Below are 20786 nucleotides of genomic sequence, written 5' to 3'. Positions count from 1 at the left end.
GCAACTTGAGGCAATGCTAGTTGGGCCTTTACCTGAGGCTTTGTTTCAAGGAGATTTCTCTCCCATTTTAAATATAATTTAAAATTCCCCTATAAATATTAGCCTTTTACAATTTTATTTATTACCATATTGTATTACCATAATGAAAAAATCATAGTGGAGTGGGAAGAGAGAGAAAGAGAGAGAGAGATTCCTCTTAAATGTCCAAAAACTGGGTAAAGAGGAGGAGGGAATAGATATTCTTTTTGAGGATATCCTAATCTGGGCTAATTTCAAAGCAGGCACCTTTTAGAAAAATGTATAAATGTTCTGCTGAAATCAGTGGAAATATTTAGGTGTTTGCTTTTGTAGGTTTTGCATCACATGTAATTAATTATGTGAAAGCATGTAATTTCCCATCCAAAAATTTATTTTATTGTTGTAAAAAATAATTTGATTAATTATTTTAATCCTATGGAACAAGATGGAACTCAATTTACAATCCTAGAGAAATTAATGTATGCCTTCAGAACATCAAAAAATTAAAAATGTGTGTTGAAAACTTTTATGAATATTCTCAAATCATTTCAATTCCTTTGTGTAGTTTGGGTATTGGACAATTTTTTGCAAACTTATTATGGAAATATTAAAGCTAAGCTAGACAATTTATATTATAAAATTTCAAGTAAGACAAAGCATTTGTAAGTCTAACTGATAGAATTATGTCATTACTAGTACATCATACAATTAGTTCATGAAGTCTGTATAGTTTTTAAAGGGCCTAAAATATTAATGGAAAATTATATATATATAGGGAAACTTTTTTGTGTTTAAACTCCATCTTAGCCAAAGTTACATTTACTGCTTTTCAACCACACCTGAGGTACAATGGTTTTTAAAGTCAAACAGCAATTGTCTAATTATATCATGCAAAAACTTAAATATTTTAAGTTTAGATAACTAGTACTGAAAAATTGCTATGATAAAGCATTCTTGAGTTTTTTAAGGATGAAGTATTAAATCTGAATGACATCTAATTTCACATGTGTGTATATCTGTTTTCTGTTCATTAGGAATTCAGGGGTGTTTCTGTGATTAAGGGAATTCATAATGCTAAATTCTTTAGTATTATAAACTACTCATTTGTGACATTTATTTATTAATAACTTTTGTATTATTTATAGTCTGACTATGAAATATGGATCAGAACTTTTTCATTACTTGTCTCTGGCCAGTAATTCAATATTATCTTCTTAAAAATAATCTCCTTAAACTTTCTGGAATTTTCCCCTTAGTTACATCTTGCAAATAGTTTGATGGAGGTAATCAAATTTTGGTAATCACATGTGTGTGTTTATAATTTCTAAATTCATGGTCAGTCCTGCAGATAACCTCACTCATATGACTGTTTAGGGGTCAGTCAGCAGTGTTTAGAATGTTTATCTGAAAGAAAAGGCTGCATTAACAACAAATTTCTCATGATTGAAACGATTTTTTTCCCTTTATATATTCTGTCAGAAAAACAGATCAAGGATGGTGGGAGTTTCTTTGCATGATTTTGAACACTGGATCATAAAGAGAAAGTTCTCCATCACTCTGATTTTTCATTTGTATATGCAAACTTGCTTCCAGTATCTTGTTAGGAAGTAGAGAACAGTGGCTATCACAACCCTAAAATTGAAAGAGTCAGTGCCAGCAGATATTTTATTTAATGCATCTGGAAAGGAAAGAAAAGTAGTTCTAAAGAATAGGGAGAAACTGGTATGACTTTAAACTCAGTTAACTTATCTGAGAAATTCTGGGTATTTAATATGCACTAGTGTATTTTCTGGTCTTCTGCTTTTGTGTCTCTCTCAAAAGTGAAGAGCAATTATGCAACTCCATTTTATGTTTAGCACAACAAAATGTTTATTTTCCAAAAGGCAGTAACATTCAGATAGGACTATTAGTAGTATCCTGTCCTTAGGCTAGACTGGTTGTTGGAAGTTTGCTTCAGTGATGGAAATGTCAGTGATTTGTACTCAATTAGCTGAGTATATTATACAATAATTTAATCTTGAGAGTTTTATGAGGGTTTCAATATATCAATAACAATGTCTAAAATACTTGCACGGCTTGTGCTGAGATTCTACTTTTGGTGCTGTTTTAAAATCAGACAAATGCATCCCAAATCAGTTTTGTGTGTTTACATTTCAGGTTCTCTGAAGTTTCTGTATGACATATATAGATCTGTGATACTTAGCAGTTACAACAATGGCATAGTGCATGTTAACAATCTGTATTTTGACCTTTCAGTGGTTGTGCTCTGTACATAGACTCCTAATACTGCAGATTTGGATTTCCTCGTAGCTATTAAAGCAATCACCAGACCATTGCAAAGGCATAAAGGAAGTGAAGGTCAAATCACTGGCAGTGAATTCTAGCTTGCTGCAGTAATCTAAAAGGTAATGCTGGCTGAAAGAGGTACCACTTGCTGTGTACATGATGCACTGAAGAAAGCAAGGGGCTCATACAGTTGAAAAGATATAGTGGTTTTTAAATCTGCTGTTGCAACTTCACTTTTAGCTATTTAAAGTTGAATTAATAAGTTTTTCTACAAAAAGATCAGATTCTTCAGTCATTGAATTCTATATCTCAATGTAGCTTAAAATATGTTTTGCATCCTCAAATCCTATTTCTTTATTGCAATTCTACATTTTTTGTCAGAGGATTTATCTAGTTATTAATAATGTTCATTTAGTTGGAACTGGAATTTTGGGTTGTTTTTTTTTAATGAACTTTCTTGAGGAATGTTCACTATAGAAAAGGTGCATGCATAAAAAGTTTCCAGATGTTCTGTTTTGTTTACATTGTTCCAGCATAGGGGCTTCATACAAGTGTGGGTGAATACCTCACCAGAGAAAAGTTGGGAGCTTGAAGTTGATGCTATTTACAGAAGACAGCAAACATTTTTTTTCTGTTTAGCTCACTGGAAAGTTTCTATAACTCCAAATAAATCTTTAATTTCTATTGTAAAAGCTAAAATTAAGAATTCATTTTTTTGAGCCTAGGTCTGAGTCCTACAGTGAACTCTTTGTGCCTTTGTAATGGTTAAGATAAAGGTCACATTTATGTATCCAGTGAGATGAAAGTGTTTTAAATCATGATCACAACAGACTTTTTTCCCCTGAGAGAGTTTAACATGGAGACGTAAGAATTTTTCTGGATTAGATTTATTAATGGTTATTTTTTTTGGCAGAAAATGATGTTTAGCATAAACAGATTTTGGTTTAATTTCTTGAAATCAGTTTTAGTGCTTTACACTAAATTTGTGCTTCTTCTGTATTTGCTCTCCAGAAGACAGTGTTTCTGACAGAGGGTAGGTACTGTATTGAAGCTCTCCTGCTGAGATATGCAGATGTATTTAGAAATATCATCAGATCTCAAAGACTGTTCAATGCAGACATCCTAACAGTTTCAGCTCAGAGCTCTTGTAAACTTAGCTCCTTTCAGCCTTCATTTAAGAAGGAACCCATAATGAATTCTTTTTCAGGACAGTGGAAAAGTCTTAAACAACTGATCAGACCTTGAGCTATGGTCTGTAGCTTGGTAGTCACTGCCTGGCACATCAAAATTCTCTAAACATCCTCAAGTTAACATATGAGGCTACGCATATTTGGGACAGGATCAGGTCGAAGCTCTAAAGTTGTATATCACTCAAGTATATAAACTCAAGTCCTTTTGAGTTTAAATTAGCACCTAGGAGTGTAGGACTTTTGTAAGGCCCTCAGAAGTGTATCTGCAGCGATGAAGGCTGACTGGACACTGGTCAGCATCAGTACAGCTAGCAGGTTAAATGCAGTGATTGTTCCCCTCTTTTTGGCACTTCAGATGCTGCAATTGGAGCAGGGCTCAGTTTAGCCCTTACCCACTCCAGTATAAGAAACACAGACAAGTTGGACCATGTCCAGAGGATGGCCACCAAGTTGGGCAGGGTACTGAAGCAGATGATGCCCAAGGAGACACTGAAGAGCCCTGAATTTGTTCAGCCTGAGGCTGAGGAAGCCTAGAGGAGAACAGAGCTAATTGCTGTCCTCAGCTGCCTAATGGGTCATTACAGGCAGATGGAGCCAGACTGTTAATGGACATGCACAGTGTAAGGACAGGAGGGAACACAGAGATTTTGCAGCAAGGGAAATTTCAATTAGATTTGAGGTATAAACTCATCATTGTGAGGGCAGTCAAACAGTGGAACAGCTGCCCAGAGTGACTGTTAATTCTCCTTCCTGGTGGATTTTCAAAAACTTGAGCAGGCAATGCCTTGAGAAACGTGAGGTTACTTTGGCAGTATTCTGCTTTGAGAGATAAACTCTAACAACCTCAGAATATCTCTTCCAGTCCCTACTGACTTGATATACATGACTGACTTTATAGGAAGGACGTCATTCAAGTCTTGCCCAGATATGGACTCATCCCCTTAAAATTGTTACATATTTTTGTAGACCCTTTGTATTTCAAATTACATCCTTAAATTTGTTTTTAAAGTGAGATCCCCACTCCATTTAGATGCTTTCAAAATCTGATTCCTATATGAGAGTAAATAAAGAGAAAGGAGTGAAAAAATCAATTTAACCTTCAGAGAACCAGAGTATGAGATTGTGTGATATACTCTGTACCTTTGCAATACCATCCTATTTTTTTGCCATCTTCCTATTTGGTTCTTTGTTATATCATACTCAGCTTGGATTTGTACCATTTTGAATTGTTCTTATGAGGCTCTGAGAGTGTTGGTGAAATCTCTTTAAATGAGCAAAAGGAAATAAGACTGAGAAAAAAAGAGACAGAAAATAGAGGAATGATGATATATAGCCTGGGTAGTTTTTCACTAGTGTACTATTGACCCTGAACTGAACTCCAATGACACTTGCATTGGCTCCAGAGGGCTTTTGGAGCTAGCAAGGTTCAGACTGCCTTCAGTTTTGTATTTCACAGCACTCTCATGGGTCATCACTCATACAATCTTTGATCATCACCCTTGCCCTCCATGGTATTTTTCAAAATCATGCTACAATGTGATAAGGGGGTGGCAAGTTTCTTAACCTTGGCTGTGAGGAATATGACTCACTTTAACCTTCAACATCACTACAAAATGAGGAAAACCGAGAAGAAATACAAATGCATTTTCACTTTATAAGTCTATCACATGGGTTCTACCTGGTAATATCGGGATCATATTCCAATAGGACTCGTTTGGAATACTCAGATATTTGGTCTCCCCACTTGGATACCGTGCATTTGAAATGTGTATCAGAAGTGTGCTAAAGCACATCCTTTTTATTACTGTGTTTATGGCTGCTCCCCTGAAAAGAAAGCATTTGTGTCCAGATCACCAAGAGAAACATTAGCTCCTTTTTTATTTCTTGAGTGGATAATATTTTGCTTTTTATTGCTTCAGTTGTTTTTGTTTTCCTGTGAAAATATCTGATTTTCTGATCTCTTTTGGCTTGGTTAATGCATGTGTAATGTGTAAACTCCATATGGAGAAGGATCTGATGTGCAAATACTGTGAATAGGTTCTGGCATTGCTTTGAGCATGAACCTTATATTTTTATCTGGGGGAAATAATGGTCTCTTAGTGGTTGCTTTATGCATTTGGGTGGATGTCAGTTCATTTGCTCAAAAATATACAAAGTTTGCTTCCAGGCTGGTTGATTTTCTTCAGCTCTAGGCTCACTCTATTTTAATAATGGCTATTCTGTACTCTGTTTATATTTAAAGTTCTTTCAGTATCTTCCCTTCTCAGGACTACTCATTTGCCTTGCTCTGTCTTTCCCAGTATAGCTCAGCTGCTAGGCTCTCACAGGCAGCTGGGTTATTTCCTATTGTAGTTTTCCTATTCTCCAAAACTTTAGTAGCTATTTTTTTTCCTAAGCTCAAGGCCCAGTCCTAGGCTGTAAAAGGGCTTTAGCTATAAATACAGTTGAAAGTAAGTATTCAAGAAAGCTGAAATTGCAAATGCAGGGGAATCTCATCTTGAGAATGGTCATTCAATGATCAGCAGTGAGAGGAAGGCAGGGAAGTAGGCTCTTAGGCTCAGCAAGAAGTACTTGTAGAAATGGTTTCAAAGGAATGAAATACATTTATTGATATATCCACAACCACTCTAAACAATTGTGATTATGTCTTTCAGCATGTTCTGCATGATGAAGTGACTTATTTTTCTGAGTAAAATAAAGAACCACAGAAAAATTAAACAAGTTTCAAGATGGACAGATATGTCTACCTTTAAATACACAAAATGTGTTTTTCCTTTGATTCTTTTTATTAAGTTATTAATTTTATTAAGTTATTAAGTTAAGTAATTAAGTTAACTCTTTAAGTTATTTTTATTTTCCAGTTCACAGAAATGGGCCAAAACAATATCTAAGTGCAAAAATACCTGCTTTCTCTTCCTATTGTGCCATTTGTCAGCATTCATAATACTAAAAGAGATACAGTGCTTTGGTTTAGTGTCATTTCAATTATTCTTACCACTTCATAGTTTCAAACAAGAGCTTTTAAAAAGTGCCTGGATTTGGTTTACATGGATTACCTTGATAGGGTTTGTACTGCAAAAGTGCATCAACAAAGTATCTTTGAATTAATTTCATTCTTATGATGGCAGCTGATCCAGGTACCTCTAGTCAAATTTCTGTCCAAAAGGATGAATGGTATATCATTTGAGTCAAGAAAATAGTCGCTGCCTTAAATTAGGCCAATAGCATTCTTAAAAAAAGAAGACATTTTTCAGAGGGTAAATATTTTGCTGTACAAGGCCGTTGAAGGGTTTTGGTCATGAAGTGTATTCAGTGTGGGGCACTTACAGCTTTAGGATAAAGCTAAGCTGGAGCACAGCAAAATGAGTATTACACACTGTGACTGAGAAAAAACCTGAGGAATTAGAATTGAGAAAAAAAAATAACCTTAAGGAAATGAGCATAAATTAGATATTATTTTTTCCCCTGAGTGCATTAAACATTTTGTTCTCCTTTTGCAGGGTTTTATTCCCTGTCATTGGAGGCTTCAGAGCACATTTTAGAAAAAATTCTGTAGGTAAAATGGGCTTTGTAGAAGAAAAGGTTACTTGATTTTTGTAGATGTCTCTCAATGCCTCACCTAAATGGGTGACTGAGCACAGAGCAGAACATCTCCAAGGGATTTGCTCTAGCATCAGTGTGGAACAAAGAGGATATTGTGGATGAATAATCTTGGTAGACAGTTTATCCTGCAGGTCTGTCCCACTGATGTTTCTGCAGATGATACTGTGTAATGATGAGATACCAACAGGAGAAAAGAGCTAAAACAGATAAAGCAAAAGGTGTAGGAGAAAAAATACACAGGAGAGAGAATGGAAAACATAGCTCATAATACTTTGGGCATTTATTGGTGCTATTTTAGCCATGTTTAGATGCAAATATTGGATTAAACTCCTTAAAATTATTGTTTTCACATTAGAGCCTTAAATTATAATTTGCTTTTCAGACACACTACATCTCAATATAATCATGGCTAATCTATTTCTCTTTAAGTGCCGTACAGTTCTATTTCATTAACATCAGTAAAATGATGTAAAGAGACTGATGACATTGGGTGCTGATGAAAATGATGAAACAGTTGTTTGCCTTTAGAACAAAAATCTAAAGAATTATCTGATAAATTTGCTATTTTAAATGAATTATTATTTTTTTTAATTTTTATTTTTTTATTATTATTTTGCCTAAGTGAGTGGGGGAAAGGCAAACTGACTTTTTTTTTGTCAGACAAACCATATTTCCATGTTTCTTTGTGAAACAAAAATAATTTATGGTTTTTCTCTGATGCATGGAAGTCTGCATTCAAATAGGCAGTGATATTCAGTAATTGTACAGTGCATTCTGCTTTTTTTGGCCAGTTAGTAAATAGATCTAGTGGGCAAAAAACCAAAAGCAAATAGAGAAATATAGGCAATAGATAATATGCATTTTTCTAATTGAAATTTAAAATTATATAGGCAGCAGGGAAGAGCAGTGCAGGGTATCTGGAAGTATGAGATGAAAAGAGAGACAGAAAGTCCTGTTACAAAAAATGAAGAGGAGGTACAGAACAGGATATGTGGTATATTATTCAAAGAGTAGTCAGAAGTGCTGACATCATGTATTTTCTGAATGTAGTGCTGAGGTGACAAGTTATCCCAGTACTGCTTCTCACCTTTGCACATTATTTCTCACTATATTGTCACTTCCATAAAACCTAGTCACAATCACACAGATTGGACTGCATAATTTGAAAACCCCTGTTAAGTGCATAGTGTACACTAAAGTGTAATGTTAAATATCATCCAGTATTTTCTTTAATTAAAAATATTACTGGTATGTGGTGTCTTAATCCTATTCCATTATATAGCCTGCACAGATATTTTGAATTGCATGTTTTTTAATGGCTATTTTGCATATTTCACCTGGCCCTTATTTTGCTTTCTTACTCTACCTCTTTATATTAGATTTGATTCTACTTGCACCAGCCATACAAGGAAAGTATATATACAAATAATGAAGTGTTAATGTGTTTAGCAGAATAATTTATTTTCACTCTAATTTAAAACTGTATGTTGAACTCAGCTTTTTTTTTTTTTTCTATGAGAAATAATGTTGGCATTTATATGTCTGGTTTTATTATTTTTAGTTGTTCTTATCATTGAGATTGGGCAAGAAAAACTATAGAAATGAAATACGTTTCATAATATTTGGAGGGAAAAAATATGTTGTGTCTTTATGACAAATTTGTTTCTTCATAGATTCTTTCTTATGACTTATTTTGTCAGCAAGTTCTTGTATCTAGGAACATTATTTCTGTTGGCTAGACAATTTCAAAATGACAGAGTGAGATTAATAATATAAATACAGATTTCCTTGTTTCGTTGATTTATTGGGTCCTAAATCTTTGAACAGTCACCTCTATTAGTCATTTGACTATAGAGAGCTATGACAAAAAGTTACTCAGATGTGTAAGTGTTTGCAAGGAGGAGCATCTTTGTTAAGTGCAATTAATTAGCAACATACAGCAAAGAAAGAATACCTCCTGTGACAGTATCATTATAATACTTTGGGTGGATCAGATATGTACAGACATAATCCCTTTCTAGGAATTGTGCAAGGGAGAGGCTTAAGAAATATCTTTGTCTGAAATGTGTTCACATTCCTGCTTCTATTTCATCCACTTCAGCATTTTATCCAGCATGGGTGTAGAAAAGTTACTTGTCTGAGGCCACAATTTCTCATACATGAGCATGGCTGTAAGAGTTGGGAGACTTGGATCAGGGGACTCATTAAGACTTGATATACTAGTTTATTTTTTTTCTGACTGAACATGAATACCAAGCTGCACATGAGTGAGTAGATGGCATTCTCATTGCAAACATGTAAAATGTGTGCTGGGCTATGTCAGCATGAGTATGATTAGCAAATTGTCAAGGTTGTAACTTCCCTCTGGTGCTGGAGAGGCACATGGAATACTGTGTGCACTGGCTGGGGTTCCCTGCTTCCACAAGCATAGGGAGAAAATGGAGGAAATCTAGCAGAGGGCCCTCTGCTCTGAGTGGTTGAATGAAATGGGCTTATTTAGTTTGTTGGGGTGACAATCCACAGTGAGCTACATGAAGGAGTTACAGAGGATGGAGCAAAAGTCACTTGGGCAATGCTCAGTGATATTACAAAGAAGAATGACCACAAGATGCAGGCCAAGAAATTAAAATGCAGCTTAAGGAGGCTGATGCAGCACTGGTGCAGGCTGCTCATTGAGTTTGTGGAATCTCCATCCCTGGTGGCTTTCAGGACTTGACTCTTAAGCCCCAGCAGAGTTGAACTTGTATTGGCAAAAGCCCTTCTCTGCTCTCAGTGGGAGGCTGAACTAGTTCATCTCCAGAGGTGATGCAGTGAATATTATTATGAAGTCTAAGACCTTTTACAACATCAAAAAAGAAAAAATGGATAATTTTAAAAAAGGTGACTTCTTGATTTTGATTTCATGCTACATAAGTTTCTAAGGCAGAGTAGGGGGCTGTTTCTTTCCTGTCCTTGGTTAATTTTTGAGACTGGTTTAGATTTTGCTGATACACTCAATTAATGCTGATACACTCAACTTTGGGTAAGATGGATCTAAGCCTAAACAATGTAATTTCACCTGATGGAATGGTATTCTATTGTCATGTCCTTCATTGTTGTGATCTATTCCCAGAAGTGAAATGACAATTAGAAAAAATTTAAATTAATACAGGTATTTAGTATTGAGCCATCTTCCAGAAAGATCTTTACTACCAACATACAGCAACTTCATTACAAAGAAAAGAAGTTAAAATAAGTGTCAAATCATAGTTTCTTAACAAAATTTTCAGATTTCTGTATTCCCATATAATGTAAATTTACAAATAATTGACTGCCATGTGCATGTTTTATGTGTTGTGGTGTGAGGGTGTGCAGTCTCTCAACAATAGCCATAGAATGTACAGATCTAAACAGACTGTAGAGAGATAATTATTTCTGTCTCTCTCACACAGGCTGTGTTGAAAGCAGGGCTCTGTACAACCTCCTTGTTGTGTTGTTTACGTGCCTGCCAGAAGCGGTTTGTGTTTTTATTTGTCTCTCAACCTGTATGTGTCCAGCACAACAATAAGGGTATCTAGTCTCCCCACCCCAGTGGCAAACTATGGCAAAAAATTAATAAAAAGAAACTTACTGTTGAATTATCCACATCCACAAAGTCTGCTTCTTACCAGAGTAGAGAGAGATGTGCTGCTGTCGGTTTGAAATGGTTCCCAGCTGCTGGAAGGCATAAAAAAAAATCCCCCCATGAAGTCTCCTCAGGCATGCTGGGATAGGGGGACACCTGGGTTGCTCACAGATATGGGACCTTAAAAAACATCTGAAAAAATCCAAAAAAGCAGCAGTCTGGCAGGGATAGTGCTGACACCTTTCTACTATTGACAACTTTCTGGCACTAGTCATAGCTGCAAGCCTTGTTTTGCAGGTAGACTATCTAACCTGCTGCAGACTTGTAATATTGACACTAATTTATGTTTATGAGGAGAAAAGAGGGAAGAAAGTAATTTGTACTGTTGAGTGGGGACCTTTTGAAGATGGTGTTTGAAGGTGCCAAATATGTCAGGCAGACTCTTTGGATTGTAAAAACCTGGTGCAGCAGTTGTTAGCAGAACATAAGGATCAAAAAAAGTCAGAAGTTCAGAAACCAAGTCTCAGATTATTCTTCCTTACCAATCAGGATAACAAGCTACACGCAGGCAGGCAGCCCATCTCAGTAAAACCTCAGAAAGTCTTTGAATTAAATGTGAAAAAAAGATCTTCTGAGCTGGTTCTTCTGCCTCACTTCATGTTGTGGCAAGTGCATTTTTCATGTGCAGTGGGAGGAACTGGCCTGACATACCTGTGACCAAGCTTTTTGGGCTCTTCACTGGAGATTTTCTCAACCCTGCTCTTGGGGTGCTGTTTCTAGTTTGTCACCTCTGCTGGGGACACTAATGAGTCTGTCAATACAAACTTTGGCTACATGTTTCAAGGTGCTGAACTGCTGTAAATTTCATTCCTTTCTATCAGGCAACTTTATGGTGCTCTAAAAGTTGTGATCTATCTATCATCAACAGAGCTGCCTGGAAAAACTTATTTTTCCTCATTCCTTTCCCACATGCAAGCCACAGTCTGTAACAATAGTAAACCCCCAGTGATTAACATGTTTAAAATACATGAAAGATGTAGGGTCAAATGCCATTACAAGGTGGATTACTGTGAGACAGCTTCTTATCTGTATGGAGAAACTTCTTCTAAATACCTGGCAGTGTTGCTGGGGCACTATAGAGGTCAAACTGCTCAGTGCATGTTTCATATTGCATTTTTTTGGACATTTTTTGCCTTTGAGCGAAGATCATAGCTAAATTCAAATCTTCTATTTGTTATTCAAGGTGGCTATAATTTCAGCAAGCTTTTGTAGTGGACCTTGTTTGCCAGTCATGTTAAACTGCTTTTTGTACTGATTTTATATTAAAATTTATACACACAGGTGTGTGCGTGTGCCTGCATATATATATACATATATATATATATAAATATATATAAATATAGATAAAATAGTAACTGCACATTTAGAGATTGTATGTTATGATAGACTTTAATTTCCTTCGTTTCTATACTTGAGTATTTTGCAGAGTATAAATGTACATTTGAATGACTGTTTGACTTCTCTTGCCTGGGAGGACTTGGGAGACTTTTATGAGAAAGGAATATAACTCTGTCACTATTACTGTTTGCTACCTCCAATAGTAAAATATTAGCAGACTTAAACTTTTTATTTGAGTGACTCTTGTCACTGCAGTATTGTACATATCAAAATACAAAAAAGACTTGTGGAAGCAAAAAGTCCTGCCACATGAATGCAGTCTGGAGTCTCTGAAGGTGATGGTTATATAAATGTAACTAAACATTTATACAGTTCTATTTTAAAATTCTTCCAGCAAAAATCCTTATTTTTTTAAAATTATTTTGCACCTTTTAAGAAATGTGTGCTGGAAATAGAATTGCTTTTTTTTGTGCTAACTTTGAGTTCTCTGAGTTTTGTTATATTTGGATATAATTATAACAACTTAAAAGAAAGAAATTATAATTTTCTCTTTTTCTTTGCAGAGTCACAGTGTACACTCTGTGGGGAGCCTGAAGGTGAGTGTGTTTTCCTATTAATATTTTTCAAAGCAGCTAGAGGTGAACACTTCACTTTAATATTACTCATGTACAATAGATTGGAAATAGTCCATAAATGGTGGAAACCAATGAAAGACATTCTACCCTATTTTAGATACAAAACATTATTTGAATTAAGCTGAGCACATGCTCTAGGCAGGAAATACCTTAAAGGACAAATATTCCATTAGAACAAAAATTAAAATATTTACTTTTATTGTTCTTTTGTGTGTTTTTCAAACTAACTTGTCAGTAAGTGTGAGTGTAAAGAGACATTTAAGGACATCAATTTGAGTGTGGAAAGCATAGAGATTGGATGTAAAAGAGAAATGAAAAGCATTTTTAGATTTTAGATTAGATATTACATTTACAGAGAAGCTTACACATTTTAGCAGATGTAATGAATAAATACTGCTTCTGAAACAAAGATAATTAAGCAGAAGCCTTTCTAGTTCAAATACATGCCCGCATGGCAGTGTTTGTTGGTTTGTTTTGTTAGGGTTTTTTCCAAGTGACTAATTGAATACCAAGATGAGACACACATTTAACTTAAATGAATGCTCAAGCAATGAGAATATGGTTTTTAAAGTATGCCATTATTGAAGGAAATATCTCTAATTTATTTATTATTTATTAACTTTGGTGGTCTCATAAAGAAAATGTTGAAAGATTGACTTAGCTTGAAATCAACCACCTGGAGTCTTTCTAGAGAATAGAGTTTAAAATAGTCAGTGTAAATGGAGCAAAGTGTATCAACTAAAACGTAAAATGATAGATTCTACACTTTTCACAAAGACATTCAGTTTTATTTCTTGAATATTTGCTGATAAAAAAGTTTCAGCTTCTAATGTTTTATAAATTTGGTAGGGACAACTTATTAGGATATGAAGCCTGCAAGTGGAAAGCTTTGAGATCTTGGACCTAATGAAATAACTCAGTAAATTAAATAATAATTATCTCCTTCTCTTTTGTTATCTACTGACAAATAAGTCTTTTAGAAATTTGTTTTGACTGCATCCCTTTAATAAACAGTCAATTGTTGATTTTTAAATTTTCTTTGCCCTTTATTTTGATAAATTTGTAATAATACAGATACATGTATGAAAAGGAAAAATGAGATTGGTGTTTGTTTGCCTTTCATGAGATATTTCTCTCCTGATAAAACTGGCCAACTTTAAAGTTATGCATTGGATTAGTTCTGTTTTATTATATGCTGTGCCTGCTTCATAACAATAGTTTTCCTTTCTTTTCATTACTGCTCTTACATACCTCTTCAGCTTTGCAAATATTAATAAATATATATTGACCTTGTAAAAAGGGAATTTAAAAAAAGGATAACTTTTTTAAACATTTATATGACTAAAAACCCACATTCAAATATAACTGTGTGCATTACTGTAGTAGCAGGCCTCAAGAACATAACATTCTGTTTTTAGCTATACAGAAATGAGTTTTCCCAGGAGTGAATGTCTCCTGGATCACCTGTCTCTCCTCTAAAACACAGTATTAGTGGAATGCTAATTATTAATTCTCTGCTTCAACTTTAAAAATATTGATATAACTGTCACCTTAGATTAGTGACAAGACTTAGAATCTGAAGATTTTCCCTTGCCAGATAAGCACAAATTCTTATCTAACACTGATTATTCACAGAAGTTTGATTCTTAATTTTGTGATGAAGAAGCAATTGTTCTGGCTGCTGAATTTAGTTTGTAGAAGGCCATTCTAAGATAAACTTTATATCTCTGTTGTATAAACCAAAACAAAAAAAAAAAACACCCTTAAAAAAGATCATTTTCCTGTGCAATGTTCTATAAATTTTGGTTCCATTGTACACTAAGAGAAGGAAAGAAATAAGATCAAGATTTTTCAGTGTTCTAAGTGTAATTTCTGACTTTGCTCTGTAGACTTCTTCAGAAATTTGAGTTACTCTGTGCCTCATAATTGGTATTTTTGAAATTAGAGGAAAATTCAGAGAGTATCAGTTAAAGTCAGGTACTGTTTGCCTCCAAGTTTCTTTTTTCTTTCTCTTTTTCAGATAAAAGATAAAAAAGTTCACCAAGTGTACTTAACTATATCAAGGTGAATTTGCAGAATTTTAGGATAGATGTGCCACAGTGCAGTCCTCCTATGCTAATTTCCAAGGTGTTAAGCAGAGATTCATCTGAGAAATAGTAGATGTGGGGAAATCTCCTGGGCTTGGGTGAGAGGAGGGCAATGTTTCACATCTTGTGTTTTCTGGGTTCCTTGCAAGCTGTTTATGCCATTTCCTGAAAGACCTGCAGGCAGCTAGGTGTGTTCTGATCATGTTTGGCCTTCTGTAACAAGAGTGACAGAATGGAAGCGTTTTGCAAGCCTCAAATTCTGATTGTCATGTTGGTCAGCAGTAGTCTCACCTCTCATTGCAGTTCATCCTTTCTCTACCCATCACTCCCCTTTCAAAACCAGCAGTTTTGTCCCGGATTATCTAAGTGGCATAAAAATGACTGTGTAAAACAGAGCTCTTTGCTGGGGGCACTTTGCCAAGTTTTTAGCAGTTAGTGCTGCAGTGCAGAGAGGCAAGGAGGTGCATTTATCTGCATACCCGTTGTTGCACAGGCGTGGAACTGTGTGTGTGTATCGTGCTATTCTGTAGGGTGAAAACATGTCAGATATGAAAGGGAGATATAAATTATGAGAATACAGATTCCTCATTTCAGTGTTTTGCCTGGGAACTTGGGGTTCTGCAGTTAAATGTGTCACATGTCCTTCTTTGCCTCCAATCTAAAGAGAATGAGTTAGACAAAACCGAGGTCCCTGTTTGAGAATAAGTATCTTGTATGAGCTGCAAGGACTTGTGTGTTCTATTTTAAAAATCATGGGTTTGCTCTGTTACGGATAGTGTACCAGGCACCATTCCTGTCAGAGTGAGATATTTGAAGAGCATCGGGGTTTTTTTATATTGGGAGGAAACTAAAGTTGCAGAATGCCATTAGCATGGCTACTACAAGCAGGTCCATCTTCTGGAAATGCAAGAGCAGCAATGGTTTGTTTTCAGAGGGGTAACAACAGCTACACTTGGGGAAGTGATCTGCAGCTGACAGATGATGTTGTCATGGTAAACATTGCAGGGTTGTTCTTTGCTATATTCTTGCTCAGATTTAAAGTGAGGATGGCATGTTATAGACACATGTGTTCTGAACTACTCTGTGACACACACTGGTGTAGTCATGAGACGTTTCAGGAGCAGTGTTCCCCATAAAGCCTCTAGCAGATATTTCTGTTCTTTCTAAACATTTGTATTTATTCACAGAAGGTTTTGAAAGGACAATATTATCAAATGTAATTTTCTGTATTATCAAAGCAGAAAACAAGTACTTTTGGTGGCAGCTAAGGTTTCAGTAGACCACTCTTTCTTCTCAAAGCTTATACAAATGAAAGGTTTTCTTCCAGGCGTTTTTTATATCCTTCACAACTCCAGCAGTGTCTTACTCTTTCTATAAAGTACTCCTTCCAGGTAATTCAGAGTCTTCCTCAATGTCTCAGATCTCTTTTGGGCTGTGGTGTACAGCTACAGTTTGAATTGAGTTCATCCATTATTTTTTGCCAGTAACTGGCACAAGAACACTGGTTGGTGTTGTTAGACTTGCTGGGTTTGTGGTAGCAAACTTTAAATAGTGAGTCTTTTAATTAGTAAAATAAATATTCTATGCAAAAGGATAGCTTAGAGGAGATCTGTTTCTTAATGTATCTCACATTGCACATTGGATTTTTTTCCTAAACTTGTTCTTCTGTTAAGTTAAACAGTTTGTACAGCCAATGCATAGATACTGAATTATTCCAGTGTTAAAAGATTCAGAAATTTATCACAATTATATTTTATCTGATAATAAATTCAATTATCTGAAGATTAAGGTTTTTTTAACTGTTGATTTCAATTTTGAGATCAGATGCCCACATAATTTTGTCTTCCTTTGAGAAAGAATAAGTTCGTGCAAATTTTCTAGCGCTTGCAAGAATGCTAGCATATGTCACAGGTTTACCCTTACAGAAGTTTATGTTAATTACTTTTAGGAGGACTTTTAAAATTATTAATAGTGGAAGACTAATTTAATTTATTTTTATTCTATTTTTATTTAGTAAAAGAAGTTTTGAATGTTCTGAAATAAAACCAAATTATACTGTTTAATTTTATTTGCTCACAAGATGCATAAAATATTCAGTATAACTTGAAAAAAATATGAAATATAAAAAATACTTGACAGTAACAACAAAAACCTCTATATTCCTTGATTAAAAAAATGTATTTTTCATGCAGATATGTCAGTGTTAGAGAGATGCATGTATTTCAGGTGCTATTAGCTTTGTTGCCTTTTGTGCTCTGGTTAATGCTAGTGTGTTGGAGTTTAGGGGGAAATTGGTTTTTTTTTGTTTTCTTGGTCTGTTTTATTGTTTGGTTGGGGCTTTTTGTTTTAGTATTGTTTTTCTTCTTTAAATAAAGAATCTGGAGAGTAGGTAGTTCAAAAAATACCCTAAATTTGGCAATATGTCTTAATATTGATGTTCCATCTGTGTAGTTCTGGCTCTGAATATAAACATTTCCCTTGGTATCGCATGGAAAACTATTACAGGCATATTAATAACTCCAGAGAATTTCCCTAATCTTCATTTTGCTAATCTTAACATTTAGTAATCTGCACTGAGAGCTGACAGTTTTGCCACTATTAGCAATGACTTTTAAGAGTCCTGTAGTCTTAACTTTTTATACTTCTGTTGTATTTACTAGACCAACAATTGTAAAAAAATAAAAGTTGCCTGAGGATGCCAAGTACATTTCACAACACATAATCCTGACTTTTTAAGGAAACAATAGTAGATAATGAAATATACTTTGCCTAATGTAATATTTCTTGGTTTCCTGCTATTTATAAAAAAAAAAAATCACAATTGTTTCTTCACGTGAGAAGGTTTATTATTCTGTATATGTACCATGAAATGCTTAAATAGATTATGGTTCCTGCTATAAACATAATAATAATTCATAATTATTACCTTAAGTGATTGAGATAATGCTGAGTTTATTCAGTCATGTATGAAAAAATTTATGTAAATATAAGGTCAAGATCTTCAATCTTTCTGCTTTGACCTATTTGTACACCAACGCCTTGGTTTTCATGAACAGACACGATACATTTGTGTGCCTGGATGAACTTCCTTCCTAGCATTTGAATAATGATTAATAAAATGACTGGCATGAAACTTCCTCCTGATCCAAGTATTGTTAATAAACATTTTTAACACTTTAGTTACTACTCTCAAAGTGATTTGAGTTGCCATTTTTATAGAGATTTTTTCAAGTTTCACAGAATTGTACTGCTGTCCTACTCCATTGGATAGTCTGTAAATATTGAACTTTTTTTTTGACAAAAACAGGCAAGTTAGTTACACTACACATTTTTTAAAATAACCTGCAGAATTTGGAGACTGTATGAACAGAAATATTTTTAATTACTTTCTCACTGGGCTAATATGTGAGATTCTACCATTTAATTTCTTTAGGATACCAAGTTAGAGTATATTCACAATGGGCATTATTCTTGAACTGTGCTGGCTTTTATATAAAGTGAAATCATGATCTGTATCATGATTTTTAGGGAAGAGTCATAGTATTTTTTCTTCAGACAATGTTGAACTACAGGTTGCTGCTGCATTTTCATGTTGCCTGCATTTAGGCAGACAGAAAAAGTTGTCTACAATATGTCTGCTAAAGATTTAGCTGCTGAAAAGGTTTTCGTTTTCTGGCTATATTTGAAATATTTGAAGATTCAATTTTGAACCTTCATATTTATATAGTTTAAAAAGTTATATATGACATTATTAAAATTAATAATTTTATTTATAACTATAATAAAGCTGCCCATTTTGCTAGTGGAATTGAAATAGAGAATGGTATTTTCAAAAGTCTAGGTCCTATGTAAACCGGGTTGGAGATATGGTGATACTAATTTTGGATCTTTTATAATCTATCTTGTTGTTACTTAAGATAGTAATATTTAAAGAAACAAATCTCATTTTTTTTAAGAAAATAAATTATTTTCTTTAATAAAGTGTTTTCCAGGCCTTCACTTAATTTATATTTAGAATAAATTAAATTAATTCTTCTTTTTTTTTTACTTCTCATATACACAGGAAACAGCTGTACTCAAAACTACGGTGTTGTTCTTGGTTTTTTTCATCCAGTGATCCACTCCCCTGAGTTATGCAAACCAAAAAAGGAAAAAAAACTGATTTAATTTAGATAAATAGGATGTAATCCCAAATGCACATTCATTTCACATTGTTGTGATTAAACAAACAAACCCAAAGACAAGGACCATCTTATCTCTTTTGCTCCAATATGACTGAATAAATGAAAAGCTGATTAGATTTCTGGGGATGAGGGGAGAAAAGTTGGCCTCAAAGGCTATAGTCAGCACATACTTAAGGCTTCATGCAGCATTAGAAATGTGAATATTTCCTCTGCCAACAGTGGATGAAGTTGCAAATTTAATTTAGTCCTGTAGGGGAATAAATTGTCTCAGGACTGCAGTGTTTGCTGGAGTGGAGGCCAGTGTGAGTGAGGTCAGTGTAGCCTGGAAGATGCTGATATTTTAAATTAACCTCTGCATGGAAGTAGATATGTATATGTGTACACTTCTTACTTCCATTTTTCTTCCTTTGCTAACTGTGCAGCACCTTTTCATATTACATGGAATGTCCTGTTTTGAGTAGTTGTTCTTGTATGTCAGATTTTGTGCTGAATGTTAATTTCTGCAGAAGGACCTTCCTCTTAAAGATGTTGTTCTAGAAGTCTGTCTCATAAATGGGAACTTTTATAGTGTGAGCTGTCTATGCTTTCCCTTAGCTTCTAATTTCCATGCTCTGTAATTCAACTGAAATACTTCCTATGTATACCTAGAAGAACTCTTTCTGTAGAATAATAGTGTCTACAGAATATTGCCTATAGCTTCAAGCATACTTTATGTTTTAGAAACAGACTTCTGCATCTTTGTAATACAAGAACCATGCTGGATTTTTACCTAAAAATAGAGATTTTTGTTTTAAAGGTGGCACATTTCAACATTCATTCCTTATTTAATTTAGTATGGATTTGACCCAGTAAGGCTGAAATAGCTGATATTATGGGTCAAGATTTGGGGGTTTTTGTTTGTTTGGATTTTTTGTTTGTTTGGGGATTTGGTTTTGTTTTTTGTTTGTTTGGGTGGTTTTTTTTGTTTGTTTGGGGCTTGTTGGGGTTTTTTTTGTTTGTTTTTTTGGTTTTTTTTTTTTTTTTTTTTTTTTGTCCTGCAGTATGTAGACTGGGGTGGACATTGTGAAAATTTGATTTGATTTTCCCTATATCACCCCCTGCACCTGCCCTTAATTCCAAGGCCAGATAGTCATCCTGGCCTCTGCAGACACCTGATTAAAAGGAAACCTAGGCCTGCCTTAGCTTGCAGTTTTATATCTAACAGGGGCCTTGTACTACTGGGGAATTGTAGGTATCTTTGTCCTTTTCCAGGAAAAGGTGAGGTTAGTTCTAAATCTAAAGTTGAATATAAGTGAGATGCAAAATGCTCTAAGTGCCACTGGATTTTCTGAGTGCAAGATTAAGTTATTGTTTCTCAATCAGTGTTTAATTCTTCTGGGTAGAGGGAGAGCCAAAAAAATCTGCAATTGTAAAGTTTGAGAAGCACAGATGTAACAGAAAGCAGAGAAAAACTCCATTCCTATCACCACATACTGCAGCTTTCAAGACTGCATTTTTCCAATCCATCTTCTGAAACCTATGCACAAATAAATTCCATGATTATTATTGCATGCATGTACACATTTCATTCTGACTGAGCAGATAATGAATGATTTTTACTTTGATTCTAGATCATTAATCTGAAGAGGTTAAGCAATAGTGTGCTGGCAAAAGGAACACGGTTTTGAAGACAAAACCTGCATTAATTTAAAAGAGATTTCCATGCAGAAAGAATGCCAGTTTCTCCTAGAGTGAACATTTGCATAAATCTTAGATAACATCTGGCAACATTCATCTCAACA

At 34.7% G+C, this 20786-nt stretch overlaps 1 protein-coding gene across 13 annotated transcripts in view; it reads left to right on the top strand.

Moving 5' to 3' along the window:
• Positions 1 to 20786, top strand: part of DLGAP2 (DLG associated protein 2) — a 453971-nt gene that overhangs the window by 207551 nt on the left and 225634 nt on the right. For 12 of the 13 annotated variants that reach the window (XM_064707634.1, XM_064707623.1, XM_064707621.1 and 9 more), the window contains one exon: positions 12663 to 12695. The exons of the other annotated variant lie outside the window; for it this stretch is intronic. In XM_064707634.1, the coding sequence (XP_064563704.1) occupies positions 12663 to 12695 (33 nt within the window). The remainder of the gene's footprint in view (positions 1 to 12662; positions 12696 to 20786) is intronic. 13 annotated transcript variants of the gene reach the window in all.

The sequence above is a fragment of the Zonotrichia leucophrys genome, chromosome 3 (assembly GCF_028769735.1).
Source record: "Zonotrichia leucophrys gambelii isolate GWCS_2022_RI chromosome 3, RI_Zleu_2.0, whole genome shotgun sequence".
Taxonomy (NCBI): domain Eukaryota; kingdom Metazoa; phylum Chordata; class Aves; order Passeriformes; family Passerellidae; genus Zonotrichia; species Zonotrichia leucophrys.
Note: the sequence above shows the minus strand (reverse complement) of the source record. Positions and strands in the feature narration are given on the sequence as shown.